This window comes from Cloeon dipterum, chromosome X, assembly GCF_949628265.1.
Source record: "Cloeon dipterum chromosome X, ieCloDipt1.1, whole genome shotgun sequence".
NCBI classification, from domain to species: Eukaryota; Metazoa; Arthropoda; class Insecta; order Ephemeroptera; family Baetidae; genus Cloeon; species Cloeon dipterum.
Window position 1 is genome coordinate 3,109,584 of NC_088790.1, and position 14,510 is coordinate 3,124,093.

At 39.0% G+C, this 14,510-nt stretch overlaps 1 protein-coding gene across 1 annotated transcript; it reads left to right on the forward strand.

Moving 5' to 3' along the window:
* Positions 1-9,599: 9,599 nt before the first annotated feature.
* On the forward strand, positions 9,600-14,107 carry LOC135946068 (uncharacterized). Its single transcript, XM_065494109.1, has 5 exons — positions 9,600-9,765; positions 10,494-10,586; positions 10,879-11,116; positions 11,619-11,974; positions 13,089-14,107. Exons 3-5 carry the CDS (start codon positions 10,963-10,965, stop codon positions 13,632-13,634), a joined length of 1,056 nt encoding a protein of 351 aa, XP_065350181.1. The 5' UTR covers positions 9,600-9,765; positions 10,494-10,586; positions 10,879-10,962; the 3' UTR covers positions 13,635-14,107.
* The last annotated feature ends 403 nt before the right edge of the window (positions 14,108-14,510 follow it).

A 14,510-nucleotide genomic window follows, 5' to 3' on the forward strand; every position in this document is an offset into this window, starting at 1 on the left:
TTCAGCATGGCAAAAATTGCCAACCAACCGATTTGTCTCGTCGAGAAGAATCTATTTTAATACAAAAAATCATCATGATTGATCAAAATTTGGAATTTTAATTCGATTTTTTCACAAAAGTTCACAAAGGCTCATGCAAAAAACCGCGGGTTAACCTTGTACGAAAATTTGGAGCTTCACCCAAAAAAGGCGCATTAATTTTTAACCAGTTATCATAACGATTTTCACAGCAATAAGTCTTAGAAAATGATATAGCGACACTGTCCTAAAGAGACACAATCAGCATTTGAAAAAAATGTTCTGTGATTTGTCGCTTGATTTCGATCCCTCTCGTCGGTGTGCGAATTTTGAGGGGAAATCCCCTTAATTGAGAAATAAATCGTGATCAGCAATTTCGGGAAATTTCCAATTTGCAAAGAGTAAAAACTATTTTTTACAATTTATCAGTGCAGATTTCGACTTGAAATTAATTCACCACTATATAAATAAAAGTTTCCTCTTATGCCTAACGAATATAGTTTAAAAATATCCGCCGTGTGCATATATAATGTGACGTCACAAAATTTTCAGTTTTAAACACACCACTAAAGAAAGTCTAACTTTTATTTTTAAGATAAGACCGCACATGTGTAGTCACGTGTAAGCGCGGACGAGAGGCGAAATGAAACAACAATTGCTATAATGTCATCATCATTGACCGTGGTGCTACATCGAGAAGGTTCCGTTCCTTCCTTGCCGGCGAACGAGCCTCCTGACGAAAGAAAGCACGTGATTTCGCAGCCGCTGCCTACTCTCTGCTTCAACTTTTGAAAACTGTGCAAAGCGCCAATTCCATATCTCGGTGTACCATGCAGGCCCTCGTCGCGCGCGGAGATAATCGAGACAAACAAATAATAATAAGTATGAGGCATCATGCTCGCGGCTCGCGGGTTATCGCTTCCTGTCATTAAAAATTATCAAACCTCCGTCTCGAGACTTTGTTTTCGCGAAAGCAGGTCACCCTCAAACTCGTGAACTCCAATATTATGCATATTTCAATGCTGGTCAGTTGTTATAGCAAACACGGTGTCAACACAAAAGATTCGATCACTTTCCCAAAATAGGATATATATGTAAGCGGAATAAGAATGGAAAACTAAGCTGCCTGTTTGAAATGAATTAATTTAATAACACTGAGAAAACATTCGATCCAAAATGCGGCACTTTATTCTATGGGACAGTCCCTATTATTTTTCTAGAATTTTAGCTGGGAAAATTTTCTCGGTTTAATTACAGCTCTCGATAGTTGCTGCAAATTTCTTCAAAGGAAACCAAGTCCTTCAACGGTCCCTTTCCGGTTTTTCACTCGGAAATGGAAATATTTTAACCGCGGAACAGGATTTTCAATATATACCAAAAGATTTTTCCGGGGTTTTCTTTATTTCTCAAATAATAATAACTATATTCCCCGCAGAAAAAGCTGGCTATAAATTTCAGAGTATATAATTTTATTTTTAATTTTCGAGAAATTCAACCAACCTTTTTGATTTTTTGGGTTTTTTTTGCACCTCCAAATCTCGGGTTCTAAGCATCAGAATCGCAAAAACTACCCACTGTTAGACTCGTCTAGACCGCCCCTAACCAGCTGAAGTATTTACAGGTGCTTACCCCCATCCCCTTTTAATTATATTGCAACAATTTTTGTATTAAAAATTTTATCGTGCTTCCTCTGATTAAAATTATTCCAAAATCTTTAAAAATTACGACCCCTTCCCTTCTTTCAAACTAAAACAGATAACTATTTTTAAATTAAATGAAAATTAGTACCAAATTCCAGGGCTATAAAATGATTATTTTTTGAGGGGGTTGATTAAGTATATGTATATCAACTTAGGGGTGGAGGGTACGCACCCCTAAACCCTTTAGCTGGTCAGAGGAGGTCGACGCGAGTCCAACAATGGGTGTTTTTTTGCAATTCTGATTGTTACAACCCGAGATTTGGAGTTGCAAAAATAACAAAATTTGAAGAAATCCTTTTTTTAATTTGCTATTTAATTTTTAATTTCTTTCAGATAGTGAAATATAGTATTTATTTATTAGCAAAACTAATTAATAATTTCTTACTAAAAATATTTCAATCCTTTGGCAAATATCCAGCTTTTTACTGATCTAATTTAAAAAAAATCGTGAGAAATCGAAAACAGTTAAAATAAAATACCCATCGATTTTCTGTACCTGTTTGGAAATTGCAATTTTTTGTCATGTTCTATATCAGTAACTGGATTTTTTGGTTTATCCTGATTTTAGATTTTTCCCAGCTTCAATGAATGAAATTTTGTAAATAACAGTATATGGTCACATGGTTATTTTGTTTCCTATTTTTCCTTTCAGTCGCTAAACCAGGGCTTATAATCTTATATAATATTTTTCAAAAATTCTATTAGCATCCACCTTTTAACTTTTCCTTCACTCCTGACAATAATACCTGTATCCTGGAAGCGCGCGCGATCTGTTTTTCTATAGGTTCTATTTTGGCGTTCACAAAAGGCATCAAAATGCCATAGCAAAAGCGAATTGTGACAAAGCAGGCTTTACAAAAGGCCTACTGCATCTTTATCAGACAGAGATTTTAGAAATTCGGCTGCAATTTGTATTTGTCAGTAGAAATAATGCACCCCCTCAGGGGACAACGGTCTGCTTTTTTTCTATATAAAATCCTACATAATATATGTAGAAATTTCCTGCTTTTAGGAGCTAAAATCCAACAGAACTGTGGCGGTGTACAGCAACTAATTAATCACGTGTTTTTAATCAAAGAAAAAAAACTTATGCCTCTCTGTATTAAACAATTGTAAAATCACGATGTATTTCGAAATTTAGGAGTTCGTATATACAAAGGTGAAGGTGAAATAAACATATTAGAAACATCGATTAAAATAAAATTCCTAGAACCTCATCACCGCCTTCCCAAAAAAATATGTTTTCCCACAAATTTTGACTCTTTGGGTTCCAGTTTAGGGGCGAACAGAGCCATCCTTTTCTTATTTTATTTTTTAAAAAATATAAAAGCACATTGTGTTCGAATTTTGTAACAGTGAGAAGAAAAATTAGTGAGAAATATATATCCTGTTTTAAAAAATATTAATGATAGGATTTTGCCCCGACTTGAGCAGCTATATAAATATTAGTTTAAACAGAGGAACGTTCCAATTGTCGGTTTTAACCTCTTGCGTGGCGAAAAAAGGATCACTTGTTAGAGGGTTTTGACATTTTGTTTCCCGTTCATCCCTTTGTTATGATATACCAAAGGGCAATAATTTTTCACTGACTTTTAGTGCTGAGAATTAATATAATATAAATATTATATGTTGTCCTCTTCAACTGCTGGATAAATGAATGTTTTGAAACAGTGGGGTGCTATTATTTCTGACGCTGGGCAGTAGGCCAATTTCTTGCTACCCCCGAGAGAGGGAGAGAATAAAGGAGCCCACGGCAAATCTCCACGTGTTTTTAAGACTCGCTCATCGCTCGCACAAACCAAAACAAGGTCGGTCTGAACATGCCCAGACTTGCGCTTCTCTGCTCCGCTCTCTCCCTCATCCTGCTCTCCCTATAAAATCGAGGCAAATAATATAAATCTCAAGTAACAGAACTTTTGCCGTCTATGGAAATTCTGCAAGTTGGTTGCGTCATGCTGAATTTCTTATTATTTACACTGGAAATTGGGCCTGAATATTAATAAATAATTAAAGCTGTTTGTTTTTTTTAGATTTGGTTTATTTAAAATTTGTTTATTGCTGTGATTTTTTAATTATAATTTTGAGAAAATAAAATCCCAGTCCGCGCCCTTCCCGGTCCTTGGACAGCGATAAAAAGTGCAAAATAAAATAATCATTTTGTTGCCTAATATTTAATCTAAGCCAAAATTAACCTATTTTTTAGAGAATTGGGTGCAGATATTAAAAAAATAATTTTAATTTCACTAATTTACCAAAAAAAATCGAATAAATATTAATTGTTTACCTTTATACGAATTCACTTTTAAGAGCTAGTCAAAATAAAATATGAAACGATTTTAAACTTCAACCAATCAACACTAAACTTGTTATCAGCAGAGATTCAAGGGCGTTTCCCTGTTTAGAGCAAAATCGCAAGTACTCAATGCATTGTCTAATTTATCACAACACTGATAACATTTGGCACAATATGAGATCATTGAATTTCAGCCAGGACAGCAGATGACATCATAATTAAATGGACTCTGATTTTAGGTTACTTTCTTCTATGGCGAATAAAATTAGAAAAATTAATATCGAGAATGTTTTTTGTGCAATTTGCTCATCACTTGATGCCCAGCATCTACTCGGACTGGCCCTCCAAAAGTGCAGCGATGAGCAAGAGATGAGGATAAAAAGAGGAGAACGAGCACGATAATATATATAGACCAAAAACGCCAAAAACTAATCGGCTGCAAACAATCAAGCCACTTTGAGCGAGCATTTTGAGTAAAAAAGCGTGACAACAATCAAGTACATATGAAGTAATAGACAGAAAATGTCTTTTTTGCCTTTTGTTCTTTTGTCCTTGTCGAGGGTTGACCTGTCAAGAGTTTTACCTGACTATATTGTTAGCAATAACATATTGTTAACCTCAGGTATGAAAAATGCAGAGGCACCTCTCTCGATGCGCCCCTTATTCAGCGGGGAGCTATACAGAGTTCTCAAACTCAATAGCCGTGCGCTGTTAATCCGCTCTCTCCTGCTTAATCCTTCTGGGAAGCCTATAGCAATGGATGTACAGTTCTCGATGAAAACCATCAATAATATATTATGGTCCAGGTATGCTCCGCTGATGGTCATCGAGAGTCAGTGATAAAAGATTCTGTGTAGAGAGCAATTTTTAGAGGAAACGTTATTCAACATTCAACTCTTGAATTTTGCACGCATTTTAGTGTACCGTACAATAAAAACAGGTACACAGTGTACCTGTTTATTGTTGCATAGTTTATAGATTAAAAAAGATGAATAATAAAGCAAAAGGAAAACAATTGAAAATCAATTAATTACGATGGTATATATCTTTCATCGAATTGCCACAAAAGTTACAAACAATAATTTACCGCTGAAACTCGTTTAGTTTTTCGAGAAATGACGTTATGACAATTGTTTTTCAATAATAAAAAAAATACAAGAAAAAACATACACACGATGATTTAAAATCGTATGTTTTTAAATCGACTACTTGTTGCTTGTGGGTATATTATTAATAATTCCTTGAAAGCAATTGTTATTGTATTTTAGTCAGTCAAATTGTTATTTTTAATTGCACCAAAAAGGCAGAGTTGAAATTAAAAATTGCCAAATTTCTCAAAAAATATCATTTGTTCGCTTGATTTCGATCCCCTTTTATCGAGATTTTTCCAACAGTGTGTGAATTTTGAGGAAAAATTCCCTAAAAAGTGAATTTTAACAGCGAGGAGCTTGATTAGCATGAAAAAACTTTATAAATTATCCAAGGTAAAAGCAGACAATTATTTTTGAAAATAGTCAGTGTGTCATCCTTGTTTTTAGTAAAAAGTAACAAAGTTTTTAATTTGTGTTTGTTAAGGCCATTTTCACTTTCAAATAATTTTATCAAGTTTAGGAATTTCATTATCTCACATTTATCTAGCTGTTTTTATTTTTTGATGAGTCATAAATATGCAGTTAACAGCTATGCACATTCCACCAAAATGTTTTCATTCAATTTTATTTAGTCCCTATATCCGGTGTAGTAAATAGTAAAACTGGAAAAAAATCTGCCTTTTCAACGCGATTTAAAAATGAGAATATCCAAACAATAAGATCGTCTCATTCTCTCAGTTTATCTAATTGTAAGGTCGCAGCGCTCTCGCGTTAGGGAAAGCTCCGTTTCAACTTGCGCGTGGAGCTACTGATACTGAGTGAGACAGGTCCCAACATGTTCAGACTTGTGCGAAAGATTCCCCTCTCCACTGGCGAGCTGCTTTGAATGAAGGAAGGAGCAAGCCGCGCGAGCAGGGAGCACAAGAGCGAGAAGCCACTACTGAAGCAAGGCTGATATTATAGCCGTTGCCGCCACTGTTCTTTTTCTTGCCAGCTGCGAGGGGCTTTAGGACTAGATGCGTTTCCCTTGAAACACAAAAGGCAAAAGGTGTGCGGGAAGAACCCTCAAGGACGAATTTTGTTAGGGTGGCATCAATTTAAAATTAAGTTCGGGAAATTTATTTTCTATTTAGGCTGGGTACTCGATGGCTTTTTGAGTAAAATCAAATTAAATAATAGGTATTATTAAAACAGATCAACAAACCAGTAGTATTGCTATTTGATTTTAATTTTTTTATCAATCCAATAAATTAATTTCCTCGCACACTCCGTGACAATTTTTTGCTCCTATCCTAATATGGTCTGAAAAAAACGCATTTCTAATTTTTAAGCAGAGTTTTTGGGTTAAACTACACCAAAATAATTCTAATAATAATTCGAAATAATCTAAGCCGTAATGCAATAATTCCATAATTTTTGGTTTCCCGTGTAAAAACAATAACCAAAAATATTCCTTACCAGAATAATATGTGATTATTTTTTTACATTACTTCTGCCATCGTCTTAAAATATAATTCGTACTGCAGAAAATGATATTTTTCTTATAGGAATTCCACAAAAAGGGCCGGCATTTGTTATTTTGAAGCCGATTATAGTTAAGTCGAACGTTGTAAGTCTTATGTGTAGGATCATCCCCTGATCGATCTCTCTAAACAAGTAAACAACCAATAATTTGAATTTGAATATCAAAGAAATGTGGGCAGAAAGCAATTTAATTTGTCATTTTAGGCTGACTTTAGCAAAGTCTAACGTAAAGTCTAACTTCAGCCACTCTGATCGAGCGGTCTCTCACAATCTCTCCCTATCCAGGTTCATATCGGTCCATGTGGACACAAAACTTCCCTGAGTTTATATTTGTTTACCTAGCGCATACATACTGCCACGTTGCCACTTTCATTGCAGTTTGTTTAGGTAGGTCTCAGCGTTCAACGTTGACACATAGTGTTAGAGGTCATGATCAAGGGCGTTGCTCGAATGAGCCCTTGCCGACTGTTGTAGCAGTTCAATATATTTATGGCTAACAAATTGTACAAAAATATAGGCAATAAAGTTTTTAACCATTGACCATGTTTTCTTGAACAATTTTCACTAGAAAATAAATTTGAACAGCAATTATTGCGTAGTCCGAGGCATTGAAAACGAATGCCTTCGGAAAGGTGCGAATCACACCAGAAGCTGATACCAATGTAGTTCAATTTAGGTTCACCAGGGGCCAGGGTTGAAAGGAGATTAGGGTTATAAACAGCTGTGTTCATGCCTGGTTCATGCTACAATAATAATAACATGGTTTTCGGCTTCGGAGTGAAAAATCGATTTGATATGATTTTTAAACCGATCAAAACTGCTTTTCAGCAAAAATAATAAAAATTATTCAACTATCCAACCTGCAAGAACGCTTGTTGGACATGCCTGAAGGTCAATTTACTCTACTAACGCGCAAGTACAATGTTGGACGGTTTGGGGGCTAGAAAGGGCAAATTTTGCTCAAAATCAAGGGGTGCGGGGCCCAATTTCTGGCCAAGAACTCGAGAAAGCTGGGAAAATTCATATTGTTTTGCTAAGTTTGGTGATTTCCTTTGATGCTTAATGAATTTCTAAATTATTTTAAATAAAAGCAGAACGTTTTTTGAATGCACCATCCCTGCACCCCCCGCGACTGTTAAAATAGGCTGAACCAAAAACAATATTATATCGTGAGGCCATTACACAGTCTCCGACAAGCAATTTTAATTCCAGATCGATCAATTTTTTATTTCATCTTCTGCGCTGCATTTTCAATCACTACGAACCTAATTCCAATTAAATATACCCTCTAATATAATTTTCCAGCCATAGAAGAGAGAAAATTGGAACAAATAATGCATTTGAGAAAGTCTTAGACCGAGCAAAACCAGAGGAAATCACGTCATTTTGATTATTTTATCATTTGTATGCCATACATAAATACGCACATACACACATTCCGATCACATTGTTTGATAATTTGAGGCGGCATGCAGAGGGTACACAAATGACCTCCAAGGGGTAGGCGGGAGAACGAGGAAAAGATGTGGTAAATATCAGAGCTGGGCGCCGCTTGTGCATGGGCCTATAGGGGTAGTTGGAGCCAGCCTAACTTGCATTTGCGTGCTGAGCTGCCCAGCTCGTTCGTACTGCTACATACTGCTGTTAGAGTGAACAAAGAGACACAGACCAGCGCGGCACGCGCTCCACAGTCCACTCACTCGTCTCTCAACTCTCGCAGCGAGCAGACGTGATTTCAAAAGCTCTCTTCGCTCCGACTTTAGAGCCGCTGTTTGATAGACTCGTTCTTTTCCGTAACTCTCCGTCCGATCCGCTTTTCTGCGCCCACGAAGACATCATGCCTTATTTTGCCGAAAACAACAACCCGAAGGTATTGTAATATGTACATTTTAAATAATTTTAAGTATAATAGAGATGCTTTGGTTCGGCATGCAGTTAATTAACACGTGGACGCGTGGGTATTTCATGTTTATTTCTATCTAGTTTTTTTAAATCTTCGTGAATTTACTCAAACCTTTTTTCAACCTTCTTATTGAGTTTATGGTTAGTGGAAAATCGAATTTTATGGCACAGGAGAGACCTGTCACCCTGTGAATATTCGATCATAAATCATAATCTGTGGCCCACGTGTTGGCTTTGCCCTTCACAAAGTCTAACAATAAGTACGGTTGATGCCCAGATGTGGCGACGTTTCTCTCGTTTTTAATCCCTAGAGGTAAATTTGTAAAAGTCGATAAATATAATTTTTTTAAGTGAGAATAATGATAATTTTTAGATGAAAATTATCGGTCATTTCGAGGGATGATTATATAATTTCACTGACTATCTAGTAATTAATACTCAAATTTTAATATAATTTCCGATCCGAATTTAATTTCTGATCAAAAGAACAATTTAGAATTTATCGAATTTATTGAACTTATAAACCAATAATTTTGAATCTCAGCCAGACAACCAATCTTTAACTATGTTATCACGTGCATAATATCTCAAAACTGCATTATCATCGTGTAACACACCCGGATTTTTTTATCACTGGCGAAAACCGGAATTCCCTTTCTTTATTTCTGCCAAGGTGCTCGCGTGAGTAATTGTTTTGATCTTCATGAGAATATTTTGCATGATTCCCTGAAATGCCGCGTCTGAATTCGATCGAAAAATTCCTCAGCACCCTTCAAGCCCAACGTGTTCCGAGGGGTGTCCGGGGCGGGCAGGTTAGGGGTGACGTGCCGCCGTGCACCCCTAGCAACACTTGACGAGGCTAGAGGGACCGAGTGACGTAATCCTGCTCTCATTGGTGGCTGATCACGTCATTTGTTGCTAGGGCGCAGGCGTCAAGAGATAAAGCGAAAAGGATGCGTCGGGCAAATGGCGCGGTATGACTTTGCTTTACAATTGTACACCAGCGCCATCTGCCCGGCGCATCCTCTCTCGAACGGTCACAGACAAGTGAAAGCCAGACGGTGAAAAGAATTTCCAGTCTTCACCTGCGTTAGCGAGTGTAAGGATCTATTCAGCTACGTTTCCGTGTGTCCGCGAGGCCCCGCCAGTGCTAAATCGCGCCCAGTTTGCTTTAAAACTGTCGTCGTCACTCACCGCAACCATTATCGACTCGCAGGAAAAGTCTTTCACTGCCAAGGTTCGTGTCTGTTCGATTTTGTTGATTGCTAGGGTGGCCCGCGTGTGCGATGTCAGCGAACGAGCTCACGTGCGATCGTGGGTGCCGTTAATCGCGTTGGCTGTCGCCACGCAGGGGTTGATTGACCCCGCCAAGGTCGAACACCCACCATCCACTTAATTTGCATTCCATCTGGCTGTTTCTGAATAATTCGTTTTCGATTTGTAATCTCGTTAACTGTGTGCACGAAAGAACCGTAATTATTGCATAATGAATTATATAATTACAAATTTAAGTCGTGATTTTGAGTTTTTTTTCTATTAGAGGAAATTTGAAAAGATTTTGATCAATTTCCTCAAGGTCAAAGTTAGAAAAGAGAAAAGGCGGGTTTGCGAATATCCTTTATTGCGCAATTTGCGTCAATTTCTGCTTAACCTCGATTCACCTGTTAGAAAGGGGAGGGGCGAGGGTCCCTGCTGCTTACCGGTTGAAAACTCGAATTTTCCACAGTTCTTATCAATTTGGTTTGTAAATTTGTAAGCACTCGCCCAGCTCTGTTCAAATATTTGAAATTTTTGTTTTCATGAATAAACAGACAGATTTATTGTTTTTTGTTTTTAAATAAAACCAAAGAAACAGAAAGCAAATGTTGGAACACAGCTGAGTGAGTCATGAATCTGGTGAGATATGTGACGTGTCTTTAATTTAGTACATTTGAGTGAATGGCGATCGGACCGTGTGTGTTTCAGGTTGGTTACAAGCCGAAAAACGGGAGCTCATTTGGCGCTCAAGCTCAGCTCTTGCCCATCACCCCAGCAGTTAACAAGCACGGCGTAAACCTTGTAGGTATATCTAGGAGAAGAGTGATCTCTCTTAGGCCGCCTTTTATGATCAGATATATCCTACTTGCGAGGGCCTGGCTGTTGAAATCGCACGGGAAAGCTAAAACATACGGGCAAAGGAGTAAATTTCAGCCTGTCCGTGCCAAGAGTCTAGAAAAGTTAGACTTTTCGACTCGGATGGGTTCTGATTTAATCTGAAATTATTTTTCTCTCTTTCTGTGTGATTGCAGTACTCCTTTAGTCTCAAGTCTGATTTAATTCTGGTTTTAACCCGCACGGCTGACTTTTGCAGGCCAGTGAAAGATGCCCAGTGCCTTCCCAGGACGTCCGAACGACTTTAGGAGAGCGCCCAATTTTTACGAACACAACCCCCTACATGGCCGTCATGCCGCAGCAGTCAGAGGTGCCGACCTACGGTCCCCACCACGGCTACGCCGCCCCCCAGGGGCAGGCCAGGGGCCTGCCAAGACTCAACGTGACTTTGCCCCCTCAGCAGGCTAACCGTGATGAACTCAACACCCCCGTAATTGGTAAGTGAAATCTAGTTTCTCATTGAAGGAAGTGAAGCTGTTCAGAAAATTTAAGAAAAATCCCAGGTAATTTGGACAAATGACGAATTTTTTAAAATTTCATGACCAGGGGAATTGAAATCAAGCGAGATGACCGAATAACACAACAATGTCCGCAAATCTCCACCTTAAATTGGTATTTCCCCTCAAATCACGTGATCTTGGGAGGGGATCTCCATTTTAATCGCTCCCGATACTCTTAAAAATCCGTAATTCTATCTCACGAGATGAGTTTGCAAAATATCGATAAAGATACAAAGGTAACTCCTCCCCCTCTTGTCTTGGAGGGGGAAGAGAAAAGTCTTACCCCTCGATTCTATTAAACAACTGCTTTTTCCTCAATCGCGCTCATTATTCTCGCAGCCTCTGTTGAGTCGACATCGCATCCTCCGTTGGTCAGCCTCTTCTAATTTTTCAAAAGGTGGACTTTTTTTCTAATGAGTTGGTATTTTTTGTGTTGCAGAAAGCGAAAACATTTTCAACCAAGAAGACATGGTGGCCACCCCTTTTGACGAATACAGCGCGGGCCTGTGCTTTAACACCTCAGAAGGCATCAACAGCCAGGATTTGATCGATAGTTTGAGCAGGTTTCAGCCTGTGTCTTTGCCACGTCAGGATCCGCTGTTGTCCTCTTCCGTGACCAGCAGCCAGAACTCGCAGCCGGACCAGATGTCCCTTAACCTTCGTCTGACAATCACTAACAACTCTCAGGTGGACACCACTACGCCGCTGGACTGCGTGCAGACTCCCGAAATTTTTGATTCGTTGGACAACAAGTCCATGGAGGGTTTCAATTTGTTGGACTACGTCATGGCTGATGTAAGTGTTGCCCTGCCATTTACATATTTTTCGAGGTTTTTGTGGTTGAAAATCAGGACAGGTACTTCTTTATGTCTTATTGAATCTGGACGATTATTAAGTCACCCACCGTTATATCAACGGGGCTCCTTCGCGTAATGTTAGAGGTGGTGGCCGATTCCAAATTTGTTGCCTGGTGCGGCTAAGAATTTTTTTAAACGGCGCACTTATCAAATTCTTAGACTTTTATACGCCTATCCACCTGATCCTAAATGAGCTGGCTAATTTAGACCTATAATATTAGTTTAATTATTCGCATACTTACGATTTATAATATTTATTATCTGGGCGTGAAGTTCTTGTAATTCGCAAATAAAGTTCGTCAGCCATTGGCGCGATACGTCAGTTGAATCTCAAGCCCCTCTCCTATAATTGGCAGAGTCGCCGTCTGGCGGCGCATCCGCAAAGACCGACTGTGCATAGCGCACAGCGTCGCTGCGGGCGAGGGACGAACCTCGTACACCAATGCAAGGTGCCGCTCAAAAATGGTGGATGCGATTGCGAGATAATGCCAAACATCGTGGCTTTTTTAATTTTTCGCTTTATCCTAAGTTAGTTCCTGTTAGTTTGTAAGCACAATGCCGCGGGTAAAAACCACGAAGCGCAGAATCCAAGTAAGACGTGAAGTGCACGATGCTCACGATAGTGGAGAGGTTAGTAAACGTTTTCAATTAATAGCAAGAATTCGGAATGGCTGGCTTCTCAGCACCGCCGGCCGAAGCTACGTTTGCGCACCGAGCGAATCGCGCCGGAATAATGCAATGTTGTGTAATAACTCGCAGAAACTGTTTTTTCTTCTTGTTCGGTACAAATCAATCACTTGTTGATTTTGAGCGTCTTTAGAGTCGCTGTTTGTTTGTTTTCAGTGCATAATAGAGCTCGGAGGGGTGGAATTCCGATTGATTTGAAACATATGTATGCTATTGCGTAATTGTGGTTAATTTTTCGGAAAATTCCGAAAATTCGGATAATTCTCATCTCTTAATTTAATCACGAAATGACGCATTATTTTTATCTCAAGGTCGTGCATTAACCATCTTGATTGATTATTTATTTTTTGGATTTTTTGTTTCAGGAGCCGGAACCGATGGAAGAAGACCCGCTGGCGGTGAGACTGCCGGATCCGAGAGTTGCTCGGCACGCGCAGTCCTTCCAAGCCCCCAAGCCGGAGCATCGTCCTTCCCCGCAAAGCTCTCCAGGGATGTTGGTGATAAACGCTCCCAGCCCGGATTCGACCTCTCCTGCCTCGGTGCAGTGTCTGGACAGCTCCCCCGGTTCCAACCTGAATGGCTCCTCCGATTACGGGTCCGACCTGAGCTACAAGCATTCCGGCAACCGTGGTCGTGCTCGAGCAGGTCCGAGCAAGAGGACCTTGATGGAGGACGAAGGCTCGTCCATTCCGTCCTCGGCCAACGAGCTCAAGGTGCTGGAGAACAGGAGTCGCAACAACGCTGCCTCTCGCAAGTCTAGGATGAACAAGCGGTCCAAGGACGACGAGAACGCTCATCTTCTCGCCCTGTTGGAGGCAAAGCACCGAGACCTGACGGCCAAAGCCACCAGCCTCGAGAACATTCGCAACGGACTGCGCGCGCGCGCCCTTGCTAAGTTTAAGGGAAAATGAAATGTAAAAAGCTAGGTGACAAATGGTATTTGCAACATACTCAAATGAAAAATCTTACTGTTCAATGATGGTAACATAAAAATGAAAGTCATAATGAAGCCGCCGTGCAAGCATTATGACAGGCCCGAGCATCAAAGAGCAATCATGCCTAACGAAAGGTGCCGTATCATTTAAATCTACAGAATGGTTATCGTGTAAGAGTTGTCGAGGCATGGTCTTTTCTTTATCTGTAACTTTGCCAATTTTGTGACGTCCTGTAACGGATCGCAGTTGTCTTGGTCGTTGGCATTGAGAAGGAGCCTTTTCTAAACCCTAGGTTTAATTATTTTGTAAAATTTTGGACTTGGAATATTGTGAACTTAATTTGTACCCAAAGTTGTCAGCCACGTTTGTGAAACTGGCTAAATTGTACCTTTGCAACTTAAAAAGAATTTGTATCAAATTTGTATTAATAAATTTGCCTTCAATTAAAACAGCCAATTTTTATTGCTCAAAAATACCATTTTCATTAAACTGATAAAAATTTTAAATATCTAAAAAATGAGAGGAAATAGCCATAATTCAAATTTTAAATTTCTGGCGAGTAATAATATTGTTTTTCCTATTATTTATTTATTATTGCTTGTTTATTCTCACCAAAAAATATGTGCATGCATGCTAAAAAACAATTTGTCTAAAACTGAAATAATTATTTGCATTGAAAGTAAAAAAATCAACCCGCAGGTTTATATTCATCAAGGGTTATAATTCTGGCCATAATTATTGCACCTCCCATTGCAACCGTCCAACAAACCAGGTAGAAAATTCAACTTGCTCACGTCGATTTTGTATAGGCTGGGTTGTAAACACAAAACAAAAAAGTCCTCTCAACCCCTC

Bases quoted from the DNA above. Each gene is read 5' to 3' on its own strand.
- LOC135946068 (XM_065494109.1), top strand. From the start codon at position 10,963: ATGGCCGTCATGCCGCAGCAGTCAGAGGTGCCGACCTACGGTCCCCAC. The intron at 11,117-11,618 runs GTAAGTGAAATC...TTTGTGTTGCAG, and splicing joins ACTCAACACCCCCGTAATTG to AAAGCGAAAACATTTTCAAC. The intron at 11,975-13,088 runs GTAAGTGTTGCC...TTTTTGTTTCAG, and splicing joins TGGACTACGTCATGGCTGAT to GAGCCGGAACCGATGGAAGA.